Raw genomic sequence first — 20,216 nt, forward strand, 5'->3', positions numbered from 1 at the left:
AAAAAGTGTGTTGACCAGTGTAATCGATGCGTTCCCTCATCTCTCTCAATGTAATTGCAAGCGGGTAGCTCTCCGCACTGCTTTTCGTAACTGTTCAGCTTTTGTTCGGCGAAATGACAACGCGGTTATTTTCGGTGCGATGCGTCTCTACTCCTCGAGTTGTCCTCATATCCTTGTCTTGTGTCGTGACGTGTTTTGTTATTGCTTGGTCTCTGTCTTCTGGCCGTGGTAAACCAGCAGGTTTGTTTATTTGATGGGGCCTGTCATCTGTCAGCAAGCGGGCGCGACGAGGGCGACCGTGATTCGCTGTCATTGCAGCTCGCGTGCCACCAAAACCCAGGGGAAGTGAGTCCTGATCAGCCCCAGACAGCCGATTACTTCGAATACGAAAACGGGGAGGTGATTGAAGTCACGTGGCACTCAGTGGGACACTCTACGCTGTGTCCACTCCCGACCCTGACGCCTGTTGCATACTTGGAGTTTGTGTGTCTCTCTCTCCCTGTGGTCGCGTGGATTTTTCTCCGGATCCTCCGGTTTTTTTCTCTCCACATTTAGAATCAACATCACGCGTTCAGAGTGTTTGGCTGCTCTAAATTTCCCCACGACGATAATCCACTTCGTTGAACTATCATTTGTGATAGCCAGGTCGCTTCTGAAAACCAGCTATGTAATAATGTCATTTTATAGCAGCATCATTCATGCAATTGTATCTCACTGAATCAATTACCTCGTTCCATACACAGATAAGACAAAAACAAAATCCCACTACTTAGCATATAAAACAAATGAATACCTAAAAAAAAACAGTTATTTTTTCGTTATATAGCTCAGTGGGCCTTACCTGGTAAAATAAAAGTTATTTTTTCTAGTTTATAGTTGTAACCCACGTGCCGATCAACACACGGCACAGCCCGAAACCACATCGTGTGGCTGCTACACAGCACAACCGCGAACACCAACGCAGTTGTTTGTAATGTATTACTCGCGATGTTCCACTACGGTGAGTGAGTATTTATACATTAACTCAAAGATTGCCCAGTAAGTTCACTCCACAGCAGGCGCAGCTTCTTAAAGCCACCCCTACGAGCTTTCTTCCAGGAGCACAATCATCATCCACCCTTTTTTGTCCTTCCCTCTAGTTTTTGGCCCCACGAGAAATCAAGCGCTCCTCCGGCTCGAAATTACCGAGGCACGGCCAAGCCCTGTGAGCTTGTTCTCTCAAAAACTCTAAGACCAAGTGGCGGTTGCCATTACAGATCATAGGACTCATTAGTTTGTACGAGGGGCTGCCAGGGTCATTAGGAAACCCACAAATCCTAGACCTCCAAAAGACCTCCAAGCTTTCGTTCTCCGTCCGTATCAATCGCTCACGTGTCTGCCATAACTAAAACCCATGAATAAAATATCGCCGACTTCGTCTGCATGCTGACTGCCCGGGTCACAAAGACACGCGTAACGGAATTAATAAACGCCGGCGATGCTTGGCTTCGCATCGTCGTCCGTATCGCACTGCGTGCCTCCAGGATTGAGGAACTGGTGAATCCCACGCCGAACGTTTGAAGGGGTGAGTTAACACGTAGTAGCAGTAGTAGGCCTTTCGCGACCAATATCATCCATAACCGTTTTTTTTTGGGTTAGATCGCGTAAATATAAATGTGTCGTTAAACCCGCAGCCACCCGACACAGCCAATTGTCACGTAAACACAACATGGCAATTCGTTACTAGTTCAGCACACTGGTGTGTTGGGAGAGTGAACCCACAACATTTACACCTAGAGTACTACGTGTCGCCAATCATTGCAACCAGCCTCACCAGGCGACAGCCAGAGTTGTGGAGAAATCCTCCTGTTTCGGTCTCAAATAGAGGGGATAAGTGTGATGACGTCACTCGTGAGCCAATCGGGTGCAAAGACTGGGAAGGTGGCGGTGTAAATTACAACGGGTATCCATTACTGTACTCTTTGGTTATTTCGGTAAAGTCACGTAGGTAGAAAAAATAATAGATCACGACGTTTCGATCGCAATACAAGCAACCGTCTTCAGGTGAGACAGAGAGAATATCTGATTTAAAGCTTTCGTGACTGCAGGGATTCATATTCTTGGTTCTTACGGTAAAGTCACGTAGAAGGGAAATAATAAAATAATATAAATATAAAACAATAAAAATTCTCACGACGTTTCGACTGCAACACAAGCAATCATCATCAGGTGTGAAATCCGCAGAAAGAAAATTTGAAAATTTGAAAAGAACCAAGAATATGAGAGAATATCTATCAACCGTTGACACAAACCTGGTACCACGTTCCCAGCCACAGCATTCTCTGCAAACGTGTACAGCACAGTTAATCTACGGCTCATTCTGTTTACAAGTTCTCAGATTCCATTTATCTGTGCCTACACAGACAGCAGACCTTGCCTGTGCTCTTACAATCCCCTTCGCAAGGGAAGTCTAAAGTTTTGTACCCATTCTGTTAGTTGGATTCACGCCAAATATTGCTTCCTGGCACTACTATGGTATTGTACAGAACATACCGTATATATATACGCGGCAGAATAAACTGTGAGCCAAATATATTTACTCATGCTATCGAAACTCGACTGGCATGCTCCCTGCCGCAAGCCACTGAGAAAAGCACACACACAATGTACCCCTCTTCACGTGAGCTACTTACGTAGTCAGCCGAGTCATCCATTTCCAGCTGCACACAAGCAACGAGAGATAAAATGCCACGGTTAATGCACGAAGAGATGCATGCGAGCATATGCATACATAAACAAACGGTGAAAGGTAAAGGTGCAGTGCTGAAATTACTCGCTTACACAACTGCCGAAGGAAGAGGTGACAGCAACCGCACATTAGCCCACCACACGGAACCTGCCAAGTGATTCACTGCAGTGTAACCCATTGACACTGCCGGGTGAAGAGAGGTGGAGGGTGACACAAGGAACTCACCACCCCATTGTTTCTACTGCTGTGTGGGGAGATCGAATTGAACCGGTGACCTCTGGATTGTCGACCCACCGTGCTACCCACTGTGGTAGCATCACGCAGTCGCAGAGTGGCGAGATGTTAACTACCTCGCCTGGTATGCAGGAGGCCGTGGGTTTGATCCCGACCCCAATGCCTGCTGTATATTTGGAGTTTGCGTGCCTCTCTCCCAGAGGTCGCGTGGATTTTTTTCTCCGGGACCTCCGGTTTTTCCCTGCACATTTAAAATCAACGTGTGCGTTTGGAATGTTTGGCTGCCGCGTTACATGTCCACGTGATAAGGTACTTTGTTGAGCTATAATTTGTGATAGCCAGGTCGCGTCTGAAGAGGAGCTATATAGCTCAGTGAGCTTTACCTGGTAAAATAAACAAAATTCCGTTTTCCATCTCATACTGATTTACATAAAATTTATTCATAACCATGTTAGAACCCACTGACAAAATGGATATCTCTGAAGCACCTCCATGCCTCTCCCCTTCACTGACCTGCACTAACCAGGGTGGGTTCTGTACAATCAAACCAAACCCCTTGAAAGCGGGGGGGGGGGGGGGGGTTGCGGAGGAGGCCATGACCCTGTAAATACGCTTTTGTTATTCTCGACCAAAATACACCAGGATGAAATCAGCTCACGTGCCAGGTGCAAAATGGACCACGGCATTCGTGAGGCGGTGAGAGATGGCGGCGACTTGGTGAGGCCTTCATCCAGCTGTCAATAGATCATGACTGATACTGACGATGCTGCTGTTGACGCTGCTGCAGATGATAATAATGCTGATGCTCCTACTGTTATTATTACTGCCGACGACGCTGCTACCTAACCGTTGTCGAACGACCTTCCTTTACGATGTTAGGACACCACTGGAGCCATGCATTTTTAAAATCATCTCGAATGAACACTCCTTCCCCCGCGCCTCCAATTAGCGCGGTTGGCTCCGCACGGTTGCGAAGGAAGTCCAACACGACACGTCGCAACCGCTGACGAGGATGACGACGACGACGACGACGACGACGATAACCGACGACGCAGCAAAGGCCCCCGCTGGCCCGGCTGGGAGCCGCCCTCACCTGCTTGTCGGAGAGCATGAGGTCGCGCACGGCGGGCGCCCCCTGCGGCTGCCCGGCCTCCACGCGGGAGTAGTGCACCTGGTAGCCGCGCACCTGCCCGTGCTGGCGGCCCGCCGTGGGCGTTCGCCACGTGACGCGCACCGTCGTCGAGTTCACCGTCTCCAGCTCCACGCGCCGTGGCGGTCCGCTCGGCACTGGGGGCGGGGACAGGGGTGGCGCGGACGGGCGGACGGGCGGGCGGGTAGGCTCGGTTACAGAGTTGGAGGTGGCGGTGTTGCCCAATTTGACCACTTTTGTTGTCGTGAGATTTTCGTGACTTGTCGTTTTTTTTTTTCCTCGTGAGGAAATTTGGTTGAAGCGACCGTGCGGCAAATCTAGCGCAGCATGCACCAACTTTTAGAGGAACAAACCCACGTGGCGGTGGCCAAGAGCCTAATGCGAGTACATCCAGAGTAGGAAACTGGGACAAGGATTGTGAATTGAATTGGTCGTGAAAGCTTACGTGTTAAACTAGGAAAAGGAAGTCGCACAGTTTTAGTAGCATTTCCCGGTAATTATTAAGGATATATAAACAATGCAATTCGAACTGCTTTTGTGTTCAGTTTGTTGTCCTTCCCCCGCACCTACGATTGGCACGGTTGTGAATGTACGGTGCGAAAAAAGTTCAACGTACACACGTACAATACTTGGTAAACGTTGCAGTTTAACACATTCTGAGCGGTGTTTGAAACGCATCGTTTTCCAGCCAGGACTTTTATTCTGCTACGACAGGTTTTTTTTCTTCTTCTTCTCATCGTTTGAGAATTGTCTCGCGATGTGACAGCGACTTTCAAAGGGTCCGTTGATCGACGTTCTGCTATCGACGTTCTGCAGTTCACTGGGTGACTTTCCAGTTTAACGAGCTGCCCCCCCCCCCCCACCATCAGGAAACGGGTTGTGTCCGGGCCAAACGGCCAGGTCATTTATACTTGACGGGGAAATGTAATTTAGAAGAAAATTCCAAACTTTTGCCCTTTCCCTACCACCACCCCTACAAAGAAAAGAAAAGTGCGGTTCCCCACAAAGCGTGTGATGGTTTTATCTGCCGGCTAATGAAACGTATGCACTGTTTGGCGTCTCTTTAATGGCCTCTACTTTGAGCTTCCAAGCCCCGAAGCCCTCTTGCTGAATCGGAATAATCTTATTTGTTGGCCGAAATAAGCTCGGCACAATGTCAGTGGCCAGTGGACAAACCATGCGAGCCGTGTTGAAATTGGGTCGACCAGAGGAAATGTGAGGTTTTCTGACAGCAAGTGTTACACTTAATCATACACACATTCCGTTTTATGATAATAATTATACATTAACGCCATGCTCTTTGGTACAAATAATACAACATGTGCACTGCTGGGTCTCATTGCTTCTTTCAGTCTTCCTCTCCCTCCGTACAATGACCCAGAACTTTGGCGATAGCGTCCAAGGTGAGCGAATCAATGGCAGAGGATGAAGTTTCTCACAGTGAGCCGGCGCAGTTTTACAGCCGACCAAATTGGCCAGCAAGAGCCGAGACACGCACGCACGCATGCACGAGGAGGAGATGTGCGAGCCTAGGGCGCGACTACAGCCACACGGATGTGCGCATCGATCAACCACCGCCCCTCCCCCCCTTGCTGCCTCGCAACGGCGCTGAAAGGTAAAAAGTGTGAAAGGCCATGCGCGTGGGAGTTTGAAAAAGTGCAAATGGGTCGAGAGCGCGGTCATTGGGAAGGCCGCGGCGAGGTACGAGTGAGCTCAGTGAAAGGCTGCCTCCATCCACCACCCCCCCCACCTCCACCCTCCGCGCCACCTCCAAATCGACGTTTTTTAAAAAATCAAGTTTCCTGACCAGAGGCCTCAAAAGGCTCAACACGCGAAGCGGGCGGCAACAAACGGCGTCATTAGAATTGGCGAACGAGCGGCGGCGGAGGCGACGTTTCTTGCGTGGAGGATTTCATCTTCGAGGCCCGCGCCGCCCAGATGCGTGTGCGCAGTGCCCCACGTGCCGACTGAACTCCCAGCGGCCGTCTCGGTGGGCATCTGTGCCCGCGGTAGCACTGAGCGGGCACATGTTTTTCGCGCGGGTCCTGCGCACCTCAGGGTCGGACACTAAAATGGTCGATGCGCGTGCGGCCCACGACCCCTTGCGGAGCTCCGCGGTGGCAACTCGGGTGGCACACGGGGCACTCAAGCAAAGGGCGACCGTTAGAAATGCAGACGAGGAAAATGAACCCGATGAGGACGAAAATGATTTCACAGCTAAAGTCGGCGTGGGCGGTCATGCCAGAGCCACGTCAATTATCATTTGGCACAAGAGTGTTATTTTTTAAGTATATATAGGCTATTTATACAGCATTATTAATAAAAATTTAAATTAACCCTGCTCATATACGGAGGAGGATAAAAATGAAAAACATTAAATGTTGAAAATCTGAGCAAAAAATGCGGCTAGTTCAACAAAGTGGTTTAGTTTCCAATTTATTTTTTTCATCGTCATTGCAAAAATACTTACAGATGAAAATCCGATTAGTTTCGATGGTGTTGTTGATGGCCGGCAAATAGCAGGTTTTGCTTTAATGTGGCAAAGCGCCCCCAAGAAAGGCCGGTGGGGTGGGGGCTTCAGTTCTGATGGTGATCTAATTGCCAAAGATTGCCCAGCGCAAAGGCTTGCATTCGCCAATTGTTAAACTGCAAAAGTACGTGTTCATATGAAATGTGAATGGAATAGGTCTTGCATCTGCAATGAAAATTCTTGTTTCGGGGCAGGACGCACAGTGCAGCAGCAGCAGCAGCAGCAAACACAAGTGATAATGGACGGTGCTCCGGCCGGCCGAGAATTTCAGAGCGAAGAGGAGAGAGAAGAGAAAAGATAGAACAAAGAAAGGAGACACGAGTGAGTCGTGGCAAGTGCTGTGCCGAGTGCCTGCTGCATCACGGGCATAGCAAACAAATCAATCTTCTGTTTTGAGGTATCACTGTCATCGCCAGCAACATTTTAGATTCTCGCCAGCCTTGTCCGTAAGCCGTCCACCGGCTCACTCACCACCCTCGACGTCAACGCGTAAACATTGACAGTCAACTCGCCACCGCGCGAAAGAGTGTCTGAGGCTACGCAAGTCTACGAGGCTGCGTGCGAGGCTAGAGGTCTACTTGTCAGTCTATGACACTCTGTATCAGTCTACATCTCAGACCACTGACGCCACGGTAGCGAGATGTTAACTACCTCGCCTGGTATACAGGAGGTCGTGAGTTTAATCCCTACCCCAATGCCTGCTGTATATTTTGAGTTTGCATGTTTTCACTCCCTATAGTCACCTGGATTTTTCTCTGGTTCCTCCAGTTTTCCCCTCTACTATTTAAAAATATGCACTTAGAGTATTTGGCTGCTATATATTTCGACATGACGAGCCACTTCGTTTGAGCTATCATTTGTGACCAGGTCGTTTCTGAACAAGAGTGATATTAGCTCAGTGGGGCTTACCCGGTAAAAATTATAAATAGTTTCGTAAACTGACCGCATAGTATCGGCACTGGCCGCTTCAGGGAGTGATCATGCGGCCTTGCGGTAGCGTGTTTGCCACCGCCCTGGTCATTGCTGCGGGGGTGCATTCACCAGAATATATACGTGGCGCCTGCTTCACAGGGGACGTTAGAGATTCCCCGGCAATCGTTCACACAAGAGGAAGAGCCCGTTGATTGCCGGCGTCGTCGTCGTCCAAATTTCCCAAATGTTAAATATTACCCGCACATTGCTTCAGTTGAACTTGAACACAGAAGTCATTGCCCCCGCCCCAGCCCGACTTGGCGGTGGGGGTACCCCTCCTGAAAGGAAAGTCGCGAGACTCGGCGAGTCTTCCCTGCGTCATGAATAAAACACGCGTGCTAACTCTACTGGCAGCAACTCTTTCGATGTTCCATCAGCTCCGATCCGGAAGCCGTCCGCACAACTGGCTCGCTCGCTCAACCTTCGACACCGACGTTTAAACGCCGGCGATCAACTCCCCCTCGACGTCTGAAAGAAGAAGAAGAAGTCTGCTATTGTGGAGGAGAGCGAGAGGGGGGAAATGGGACGGATCAGATACGAGCGGGGAGAGAGCGCTGCGCCGTCTGAGATGACAGCAGTGGGGGTGGTGGGCGTTTGGCTGAAGATGGTGAGGAAATCCCATCACTCGGAAGGCTAATCAATAACGGAACGGCCCAACGCTAGGGCTGCGGTGCGATAACGGCACGCGGACTTCCATCCTGCTCAAATGTCCACTTTGGAGCACGAGTGCTCGGAGAGGGAGGAGCTATCGAATAAAACAGATCTTCCCCTCGGAGTCGCCACCACCACCGCCACCACCACCGCCACCACCGCCACCACCACCACCACCACCAACCCACCACCAAACCCCACCACCGTCGAGGGAAGCAAAAAATAAAAAGTGCCGTCGCAGCGGAAAAATAGGCGGAGGACGACAACTCCCCGGTGAATAGGGGCCGGGTGAGAATAGGAGCGCACGAGTCCATTAACACTCGCACACACAACGACGAGCTCACACCCGCGGCCGCAGCCACAGCCGCAAACACCGCCATTCACAAAGTTGTTGTCAAGAGCACCGTACAACACGCACACAGAGAGACGCACAAAGGGCATAGATCCCCCGTGTAGCCTTTAACAGACCGTTGGGGCAAGTGTGTGTTAGCGAGCACCTATGAAGGCCGGCATGGCACACTAGGCGGAGCGTGACCAGTGCCACGCCCGGCCACCTTTGTCTCCCTGGTGGCAACGTTTACACATTGCGCCAGGTACTCATTTGAGGCTGATTAAACCTAGGGAAGGCCCCAGGAGTGGTTCAGATAATCGTCACCGGTATTGGTCGTGAGCGGGAATCAAACTCGGGTCACCAGGTTCACAGCGCAGTGTGCTAACCGCTACACCGCCGCTCCCCGCTACACACACGCGCCACCGACAAAGAGACTCACAGACACACACAGACACGCACATGCACAAAAACAGCAGCAGCAGCAGAACGTACACTTGAGATTCAACAGGGAATCGATCAGAGAAGGTGAGCAGGAAGCCTGTGGAGTGAGGCCACAGGGCACGGAGCGTCAGTGACCACCGCCGCAGGGAGCTGTGAAGGGTTCAGTCTGGCTCAGCGGATGCTCTTTTTGAGCGGTCGAGGTCAGAAAACGGAACGGGAATCGGAAAACCGCTCAGCGCAGCGGCGTGGAGCACCGGAGAGAACACGAGAGAGCAGTGCAGAAAGTCGGCAGAGAAGGACTCGGGCCAGGCACAACCGTTAGCTGCAAAGACACCAAGATTAGGAGGGAAAACACTCAAGAGCCACGTTAGAGTGTCGGTCCGGCCGCCACGGCTATGGTGTGGGCGGAGTGGCTGCGGCAGGGGCCGGCTCAGAACAGAAGGGCCCCCCCCCCCCCCACCTTGACGTACCATCCTCGAGTGTGCGTGCCTGGATGGGCATTGACGGGGGCCCCGGGCCAACCACTGTGTGGGCCCGCACCGTCACCTCGTACGGGGCCCACTTGGTCAGCCCGTGCAGCTTCACGCTCCTCCGATCCTCGGGCTGCCACGGCGTCTGGCGCCAGCCACCCCCCCCGCTCGGTCGCCCTCCCGTGCCGTGCGCTTCGTCCCCTTCCTCCCCTTCGTCGTCGTCCCTCCTCCCCGACTCGTCGGCGTCTGCGTCTGTGTGCGGTGCGTCTCTGTTGGGTGCGTGCGCCACGCCTTGGCTGGGCAGCGCCCTGTAGGCGACCGTGTACCCCGTGATGGGGCCGTGCCGGCTGTGTGCGGGTGGCGGCTCCCAGCTGACCAGCAGGCTGCTGGAGCTCAGGGCCACGCACGCCGTGTTTTGTGGGGGTGCGGAGGGGGCTGTGGGTCGGGTTGGGATTGTGGTGGAGGTGACGGGGGGGGGGGGGTGTGAGGGGGGAGGGTTTATGGAGAGGGAGGGGTCACCGTGAGTCATGGTAATGGAGGGAAACATCTGAAACCACTGCAAACAAACGCGAGCAACTTTCTTTGGTTAGTAAAATATGAACACGATGTTAATGACCTATGGGGGTGAAAAGTACAAGTTAGTCAATGTTTGGATGACTCATCCTGCAGGTCTGGGGGGGGCTCAACTTTTTTGTTAAGGCTGAGCCTCTCGAACACCCACACCTGTAATCCAAACGCGGAAATTCAGCGCGAAGGACATTGCACTCTCACACGTACATCAGAGACGCCTTGAATTAGTGACTGCGAACATTCGATTAGCATCGCGATTAGACTCCCACGACCGCGCTGTGTCCTAAAGAAAAGCAAAAGCGGGAGCCTTACAATTCCAGTGACGTGAAAACAAAAACATTAAAACCACCGCAGGCGTGGTAGAAGAATAAAAAAAAACTCTGGTTAAGGACGCAAATAAATTAGCGGTGAAAAAACCTTCTTGAAAGATAAACGAAATTACAAGCAAAGTGCCATCATCGTTAAAACCTTCCAGTTAGCTGTGAAATAATTATTTGAATAACAATAATAAATTCAGCGGCAGGGTGGCAGAGTGCACCACTCGCAACAATAAACGCCCAAACGTATCTCAGTGGAGTCATCCAAAAAGTCTTCCGCCGTAACATCCATATCCCTTTAACAGCTAAATAAACCGACAACTTAAATAACGATAAAAGTAAAGCTCTCCATCCCGCGGGCACACCGCATGCATGCTCACCATGCCTCTTTCACCCCAAAAAACAAACAATGATGGACTACAATTCCTCCTCTGGGCCAATTAAAACGCCTGGTGACGTCGCGTATGATCAAACACACAGCGTTGTGCATGATTCTCCCGTCCTCGTGTCTCCGCCGCGGGTGGCATTTTCGGCAAACGCTCGTGGGAGCAGAGTTGCCGCTGGGGGCCGCGTGGAGGTCCCGGGGAACTTTTAGCGGGTGCCCGACTCCTCGTGCTCTTCACACCTCTCCCCCTCCAGCCAACAACCCCCCCCTCCCGTCATGCATCACCGCTGACCTTTGGCAACCCCCTTCCGTTTGCACGGCATTTAGGAAACAATCGAAACCTGTCCTACTCTCTCAAGTCGCGCCGCACGGGATTGGGGGAGGTGGGGGGGGGCAGCACGTGATCCAAACCCGCGGGGGGGACGACGACATCGGAGGCACGGAGACTTTGCGACATCCCCGGTCGCGGCCGAGACGCCCGAATGCACCCAGAGGGACGAGGTGCGTGTTTGGACCAGGGGAGTGGGGCTCCCAAAACAAGGCTGCACCAAAAATCACCGGCAGACGCACGTTGTGCATGCACACATGATGAACGGGTTTGGTGATATTGGGGGGGGGGGGGAAACTGTTCCACGTGTTGCAATCGTTTTTCGATATATATACGGAGAACGGCGGCACGGCAGTTGCACCTGCAAAGAGGTGCAATGTTGTTTTTGAAAACAATCGCTCAAATTTGCAACATTGCCACGTTGCGGTCTATGACTGAGGATGAATATTATTTGAAGTCGCAGGGCAGCTCTGTGCGCACTCCGTGTGCCATTGCAACCTTTGACTTTGCCACCGTGAGCACGTAGTGGTGGTGGGGGGGGGGGGGGGGTGCTATAGCGGCTGTGTAAGCGCACGCCGCGACCCGTCGAGCCGCTGGGCCGCTCGCGATCCCTGCTTGGCCTACGTCCCCAGGGGGGCCGAGCGAGAGGGGGGGGGGGGCGCGTGGCGCGTACTTGACTGCATGGTGCGCTCCGTGACGGTGAAGGTGGCGGGCCCCAGCCCGGTCTGGGAGCGCGCCGCCAGCTGGAAGTGGTAGACGGTGTCAGGCTGCAGGCCCTCACGCAGGAACGTCATGGTGGGCTCCAGCATCACCACCTCCTAGCGAGCGAGCCAGCGAGTCAGCGCGCAATTAACGCCAAGCCGGAGGCTGCGACGATCACTGTCGTCAATCGTCAGCAGCATCGTAGTCATTGGCTTCATTGCCACCATCATGATCGGTTGTCCGATTAGCACGGTTGGTCCATGTACGGTGCGAACGGGGTTCAACATACATTCATCCTCTTATCATCACCACTGTCATGATCATAATCGTCGTCGTTATCATCATTGTCGTTGGCGTCATCATCACCATCATTGTTGTCAATACCATTGTCTTCACTTTATTGCACTTCGGTTTTGAATATGTGGTCTCCCGTGTTAAATTAATTCATAATAACAGAGCCCTTAATTTTCCCATCAGAGTTTCACCGAATCGCAAGACTCGTTTACAAGAGGGCCCGGGGTTATTAGGTTGATTGCTCACACCACGAGGACAAACTTGTCAATTGCTTTTTAGGTGGGCGCGGCGAATTTTATATTGCAGCTCACAGTCGCCGGTCGCCGTCCACCTGGAGGACACGAGTTGTTTCTAGACGTCGGGTGGACGGAGGTGTTGGTTCGACAGAAGGGATTTTTGACGTTAACTTTTGCGATCAAATATTTAAAAATATTTTCTTTGACGATCGTCGTCGTCAACACCATCGTCACCCTCCCCCCTCGCCCCCAACATCATCTGGTCGAGGCTGTCTATGAACTCCTTTGGGGACTTTATTCATCAATGAAACCCAAACTTGATTTTACTCTCAAACGAGTAACGAATGGTGATAAATTACTTTCTAAAGTGCGAGTCATTGGTTTAATTGAAATTCCACATTCCTGTGGAGGGGGATGGGTCCATCCAAAGGACGAACACTGGAGGCTTTTCACAACGTGGCGTTCATTTGATCAATCCTCAAGGGTCGAACGGGGCAAGTTGAAATCATACTCTTTGGTTCTTTCGGTAAAGTCCCGTGAGTTGAAATCGTCACTATTTGTTCAACATTCAGAAAAAAAAATCTCATTTCATTTTAATGCATATTACTACATTTCCCATGAATTATACACAAACATATGCACTGACTGATCCACTATCCTAAGCCCGGTGGGAATTATAGAGAATAGCGTGATTGATCAATCTATTATTCAACCAGATGCCTGCTATTGCACGGGAGGGCCAGGGTAACAAACATTGTTATGGAATGTGACATTTTCATTTAATTTATACGTACTTTTCAAATTTGTAATTTGAGCTTTCACCAGGAATACAATAAGTTTGGCAAATGACGGTTCAATAATTTGAACATTAACTTTTATTAAATCAGTACACTTTGATAATTCCCCACATGCTTTGATGAAATATTGTGATTCGGGATCGTGATTTAGTTTAATAATCAATTTCTTGTTTTTAAGATCGTGGCGAGCATAGTGCCAATGACTCAGTGAGGGCGAGTTTACCCCGATAAGCACAGCATATCGGTGCTACGATGGCGAGATGTTAACTACCTCGCCCGCTATACAGGAGGTCGTGGGTTCGACCCCGACCCTGACGCCTGCTGTATATTTGGAGTTTGCATGTTCTCCCCATGACCACATGGATTTTTCTCCGGGTCCTCCGGTTTTCCCCTCCACATTTAAAATCAACATCACGCGTTTAGAGTATTTGGCTGCTGTCAATTTCCACGCAATGATGATAAGCCACTTCGTTGAGCTATCATTTGTGGCCAGGTGGCTTCTGAAAAAGAGCTACACAGCTCATTTAGCCTTACCTGGTAAAAAATATATAGTTTTTAGTTTTATATGAGTGTAACCCACAATGATAATTGATTCTGCCTCATGGAATGGTCCACAAATCTCTATGATGATAGGAGCGCTTGTAAGTGTGACTCATGGAACAGTCCACGTATCTCTGTGATGATAGGACCCCTGTGAATGTGCATGATGGAATGGTCCATGCATCTCTGCAACGACAGCACACCCCTAAGGGTGCACCTGATGAAAGGGTCTGCGTCTCGATGATTGGACCCCTGTAAGTGTGGCCGATGGAACGACCCACACACCTCCTTGTTGTCTCCGTGGCGGATGCTCAGCTCGTAGCTGGTGATGTCGCCATAATGCGGGGGAGTCCAGCACAGCAGAATACTCGAGTCGGACTCTGCTTCTGCCTTCAGGTTCACCGGCTGGCCAGGAACTGTGAGAAAAAAAAGCACGTAAAATTTTATTTTATAGAACAACGTACATAGAAGGGATTCTGCTGTGGCAAGATGTTAAGTTATTATCATCATCATCAGCACGATCCATGTAGGTGTCCGCTGAACGTTTCGTCATCTGTTTCCACTTTCCTCTGTCGGTGACTACATTTTCATGTATATGCATACTCGACTCGAAATCCAGAGGTCGCCGGTTCGATGTCTCGAGGTCGGCAGCTGTAGCTATGGGCAGGTTTATTAAATCCCCCCCACCGCAGTCCACCCAGCCATATAATTCGTCGATGGCTATGTTGTGTGCGGTGGGACAAAGTGTGGGTAACTCCAATCCCTTCGAAGACATCGGGGCCAATAGAGGCCTCTCCACCAGCAGGAGAGACAGCGACTGCAGGACCGTTGCTCCGAACTGTTTATTTATATTTATTATGCAAAAAAGTTAACGCCTGCTTTGGCAGTGGTGCACAGGGCATGAACATGAAAACACAAAGAACTCAACGACACCCATCGCTCGCACTGCCTTAGCAATTGGAGTAGTTTGCAATCGGAGTAGTTCGATTGCTGTATCAAGTAAGCGTGCTGTGACGGTTCCACCTGAAGATGGAAGCTTGTGTTGCCTCCGAAACGTCGTGATTTTTATTTTACTTTTATTAATTTTTTTTTTACCTACGTGACTTTAACGAAAAAACCTAAGAGTATGAATCCTTGCAGTCACGAAAGCTTCAAATCTAGCACAGTCATTGCCAGAGAAGTCTGGTCTCATTACACGTGTCTGCATACAATGCAGCGTTAACGATGAGCATGATATGTATGCTATACAGATCGGTTCAGGACTGTGAAACACACAGAAGACACCAACGCCATAAAACCCATATGGAAAAACATATCAGAGACACCCCGTAGTTCATTTGAAGCCACAGGGTCAGATGGTGCGGGTTTGTATCCACATTCGGGCCACCCCACGCAGGGGTTGGCGTTCCCAGTGCTTAGCTGGGCTTTCTTTGTACCCTGGTGAACAAAACCACAGCGATGGTTACTCGCATTTGAACATGTAGTGACCTACTTGTGTTAAGACCCTTCTGCAAACAGTGGCCAGAATAAATATCCTTTAAAATAGAAGAGAACAAAAGTAGAACCACCACCACCACCACCACCAGCATATAGCTGCCGCTGTATAGTATGTTAGGGCAAGTGTCATTAGCGAGCACTTATTAAGGCCGGCACAGCGCAACGAGTGCGAGGGTGTTGCCTGCAGCGATGTTCGGCCTGTCTTTATCTCCCACAGTGCCGGTGTTTGCACACCGCACCAGATACTAATTTACGGCCGAGTTGACCTAGGGGAAGCCCAGGGCGGCTTCAGATATTCGCCACTGATGTTAACCGTGAGCAGGAAGCAAACTCAGGTCGCCAGGTCGAGCAGTTGCAGTGCTGGTGACCGCTGGTGATAACGACTCCAGCAAGCACACAAATACAGAGGCCCCCCCCCACCCCATCCCCCGGTATAGCCTTCACAGGTTTTTTTGGGGCAAGTGCGGTTAACGATCACCAAGCGCACACGTGCGTGCGTGCACACACACACACGTAGCGGCACAACAACAAAAAACACCACACACGAAGCAGCATCAGAGACGTGACACATTTTACAAAGTCAATACACAATGACATAGCCCACATGACAAATGATGCATGTCACGCTCTCATACGCCCTTAAATCGTGTCACAACAAAGACCTCTCCCCCCCCCCACTGCCATAGCCTTAATAGACTGTTGGGGATAGTGCAAGCACCTATGAAGGCCTGCACGGCACACGAGGGGATGGGTAGCCAGCACCACACGCCCGGCCGCCTTTGTCTCCCGAGTGGCGATGTTTACACATCTCACCACGTACTCATTTGAGGCCTAGTAAACCTAGGGGAGGCCCAGAAGAGGTTCAGATAATCAGTCACGGTGTTGGCCGTGAGCAGGAATCGAACCCGTGTCGCTGGGTTCGTAGCACAGCGCGCCTATCATTCCGCGACCGTGCCCCACCGAGGATAACAAAGACCCCGACCCCCACTACCCCCGGGGGGGGTGAGTGGGGGTACTCACCCCCCCCCGTTTAGCCCTACACACCACGGCACTTGCGCGCACGTGTATCAAACGAAACAAACAAAAAAACCCCACGCCTTCGTGTGGCACGCGCGAACCCAAAAGCGCACGCCAAGGGAGCAATTTGCGCTGGCGCGAGCTCGCTTGTCACAGCCGCGACGTGGGCGAGGGAGAAGTGGTCCGTGCTCGCCGCGCCATCGTGGCGCCGCCGCTGCCGCGATGGGAGCGGGGTGGCTGACATTTACAAAGGTTAACACCGAGCGGGAGCGCGGCACTTTTGTCCACCCGTTTCACCGCGCGACGCGTTTGTCGCCCGCGCCTCCCAACGACGACGGGGAGCGAGGCGCTCTCTCTCCTCCCTCCAGCTCGAGACGTTAATCCGATGCCTTTTGAGATACCAAAAGAAATGACCCTTTGCGCCGCAAATGGACCGCCTGCGTGCCTCCTCCTCTGCTCCGCGCGCATCGTTGCCCGAGCGTGCGTATTGGTGTGTGCATGTTGGTGCGTGCGTTGGTGCGTGCGTGTTGCTGCATGCGCGCGTTGGTGCGTGCATCTCCCGCTGGAGGCAACGGTGGCGCAGTGGTTAGCGTGCTGGGCCATGAACCCGGCAATCCGGGTTCGATTTCCGCTCCGCGGCCAACATCGGTTGGCGTGAGCATCTCCAATTCGTGCGGATGGCCACGTACGGTGCGAAAGAAGTTCAACATACATTGGTGACGAATATTTGAACCTGTTCTGGGCCTCAGCGCAATACGATGATACTTTGTAAAACGGATATTTTCATTATCGTGGATCTCCTGATATAACAAGATATATTCTTGTTTACATATACACCGCAATATGAAGGTGTACACCACAGTTAGTCAATCACCAGATCGTGTGTGCGGTGGGATAAAGTGCAAGTTTCCCGACCTCTTCTAAGACGTCTGGCCAGCATAACAAACTACTCGGCCACCATTTCCCCTCTACAGGGCATCTCCTCCTTTAAGCGGACGCCTTTCGACCAGAACGAGAAATTGCAGTGCTGCACCTTTGCCTTTAAACGCTTTCCTGCCGTAGCAACCCTAGTGCGTGCGTGGGCACGTGCGCGGGCACGTGCGCGTGCGCGGGTGCTCCTCCTTGCCTCCCATGGTGGTCTTGATGTAGATCTCGCCGGAGAAGGGCCCGTCGCCGACGGACGTGAACGCGAGCACGCGCAGGGCGTAGAGCGCATCCGGCAGCAGCCCGCCGATGGTGGCGAGGAGGTTGTCGTCGACGTTGTGCTTGAGCCACGTGCTCGCCGGCTGCACGGAGTCGGCGGTGTAGTAAACGCGGTAGCCGCAGATCACCCCGTTGGGCTCCTCGGGCTCCTCCCACGTCACCACCAGGACGGTGGGTGCGCCCAGCATGCGCGCGCGCACGTTGCGCGGAGGGCTCGACGGCGCCTGCTCGCCCGTGCGCGCGAACGCCGGCGAGCTGGGCGGCCCGCGCCCGATGTTGTTTACCGCCAGCACCTGGATCTCGTACTTCGAGTTGGGGTTGAGGCCCCCGACCGTGTAGCGGGTGGTGGGCACGGCGTCCGTCTCCTGGAAGGGGCCCTCCGACGACTGCAGCTTGTACTGCGGCGGCGCGGGGGGGGGGGTCAGGCGGGCAGTGGTGGAGATCGCTCGTTCGACGCACGCATTTATATCCGCATAAGATGTGGGGGTGCCCACGCTGCGGTCGATTTTCACAGCACGAAAACCACTACACTACCGCTTCCCACAACCGCCTACCTAATGCACATGCACGCACGCACACACTGCATTTGCAACTCAAGCATGCGGCTGTATGCGCGCCCGCAGGTGAGAAGATGAAGTGAGTAAAGTTGTGGCTGGGTAATGTAGGAATCATCACTGAGAAAGCATGTGGTCTCCTGCGGATGTTAACTACCTCGCCTGGTATGCAGGAGGACGTGGGTTCGATCCCGACCCTGACACCTGCTGCTGTATATTTTGAATTTACACGTCTCTCTCGCCGTGGTCGCGTGGATTTTTCTCCGGGTCCTCCAGTTTTTCCCTCCACATTCAGAATCGACGTGCGTTTAAGAGTACTCGGCTGCTATAAATTTCAACATCATAAACCACTTTGCTGAACTATAATTTGAGGCCAGATCGCTTCTGAAAAAGAGCTACATACATAGCTCAGTGGTCTATACTCCAAACATCCAGGCGTCAGGGTCGGGATAAAAACCACACTTCACCACCAGGGTGCCCAATGGATCGGCATGCTCCATGCCCTCCTCACCTGGATTATGTAGAAGAGGACAGGGTCTGGACTGAGCGAGTCCCACGTCAGCGTCACGCTGGTCGCCGTCGTTTCCGTCATCGTCAACGTGCCCAGGGCCTTCGGCAGGGCTGGAGGAGGTGGGGAGGGTGCAGGGGGGTGGGGGGAATGATGGAGCAGTGGTGAATAGGATAAGGGGAGGCAGTTGGGTAGAATTGGCCGGTTAGGGTTAGGGTCAGAATGCGGGGTTGGGGCACAGATGAGGAGGGAAGAGGTGGGATAAGCCGGAGAGGAAATTTGAGCAGCGGGGCCCGAGGAGGGCAGCCTGTAATTAATTTCCGTTGTGTGCATTTTTTTTGTTATCATTAATCATACAACTGGACAGATTAGTGATGGAAACGCGTCCCATGACGTACAATGAACCGAGTGTGCATGCTTAAACAGGGCCAGATCCATAATTGCGAGCGGAGCGCACCGAATCTGCTGAAGCCTAAAAACATTCTCCCCCATGTGACCCTCTCCCTGACCCCCTGCGTTGCCGTAAATTTGTATCAATCTGTCCACCGCTCGCTCCGCTCCACGCGCACCGTGCTCGTGATAAATTACGATCCCGTGGCCCCTGCATTCGCGCTCCGCTCAGGCTGCCGCACCTCGACACGCCTGTGCCGTGCTGCTCAAAAGGGTTGGCTTGTGTCATGGTTAAGGCCGTGGGCTCTCCTGCACTTTTTGTGCGGCTCGTGTAACACACAGCAGTCGCACTGCGCAGAGCTATTCAGCACCAGGCCGCGTCGCAGCCAGTCATGCTTCAATACGCTCCATTGACTAGATCTTGGAGAGGAAAAAAATAATTTCGAATTCTCTCCCCACTCCAACGCACGCTGACCCTGGTGCCTTGAGGGTGTGCGGTAAAACTGCCACGTTCTCGTGACGGAGACCAATCTCTGCTTTTGGACAACATCATTGTCATCATCAGCAGCCTTGTTCGACGTGCTGCTGGATGAAGGCCTCCCCCGGGCTGTCATCATTTCTCACTGTCACAATCTATCTTGCACCTGCGTACGAGCCGGTTTCATCGATGCACATCCTCTAGGCAGTTTTCCTTCGTTTGGCTGTCACTCCATTGTTCATCTTGACCCACTGGCCTTCATTCTTTCTAGAAAAGAGGCTTTTCGTTTTGGGTTAGATTGCATACATATAAATGTGTCGTTAACCTTTCACCACCCACCACGGCCAATGAGTAAGGTTTGTCACGTAAACAAAACGTGCCAATTCGTGACTACTTCAGCACGCCTATGTGTTGGAGAGTAAACATTTGACAACATTTGCATACGACGTTTTGCTGGTGATGACAACCGGCTTCATCAGGCCAGAATCAACAAACCTTACAAATTGGCTGCGTCGGGTGGTGGTGGATTAACGACACATTTATATTTACGCGATCTAAGTCAAAAACAACTTTTATCATGGATAATATTGGTCGCGAAAGCCTCGGTGTCAAAACGTGATTCTTTCGAGCAACATGTCCTGCCAAGCCCATTTTACCTTCTCTTAACGGTGCCGATGGTGCTCCTGACTTGCGTTTTCCTCTCTCATCCGAGTGTTCACCGAGACCGTGTCTGAGTGTAATTTCAAGCGTGTGCTCAAAACCGCACTCAATCTACCCAGCCCTGTTTGAGAGATGACAGGCCGAATTGATCCTCAGCCGGCAGTTGAACTTACATCCATTATGATCAGGAGACGAAAGTTCAAACCGCCAGAGGTCACAGCCACACATTGCGC

General features: G+C 51.9%; 1 protein-coding gene across 9 annotated transcripts in view; it reads right to left on the reverse strand.

Annotated features, from left to right (window-relative positions):
- LOC144941126 (receptor-type tyrosine-protein phosphatase delta-like) overlaps positions 1-20,216 on the reverse strand; it is a 613,380-nt gene that overhangs the window by 75,426 nt on the left and 517,738 nt on the right. For 6 of the 9 annotated variants that reach the window (XM_078867646.1, XM_078867648.1, XM_078867645.1 and 3 more), the window contains 7 exons: positions 18,459-18,568; positions 17,317-17,791; positions 13,962-14,092; positions 11,781-11,925; positions 9,508-9,942; positions 4,056-4,249; positions 2,673-2,699 (listed from right to left, as the gene is read on the reverse strand). In XM_078867646.1, coding sequence (XP_078723772.1) covers positions 2,673-2,699; positions 4,056-4,249; positions 9,508-9,942; positions 11,781-11,925; positions 13,962-14,092; positions 17,317-17,791; positions 18,459-18,568 — 1,517 coding nt within the window. The remainder of the gene's footprint in view (positions 1-2,672; positions 2,700-4,055; positions 4,250-9,507; positions 9,943-11,780; positions 11,926-13,961; positions 14,093-17,316; positions 17,792-18,458; positions 18,569-20,216) is intronic. The other 3 variants (XM_078867650.1, XM_078867651.1, XM_078867649.1) reach the window with 1 other exon arrangement.

This window comes from Lampetra fluviatilis, chromosome 24 (genome assembly GCF_964198595.1).
Source record: "Lampetra fluviatilis chromosome 24, kcLamFluv1.1, whole genome shotgun sequence".
In the NCBI taxonomy this organism is placed as follows: domain Eukaryota; kingdom Metazoa; phylum Chordata; class Hyperoartia; order Petromyzontiformes; family Petromyzontidae; genus Lampetra; species Lampetra fluviatilis.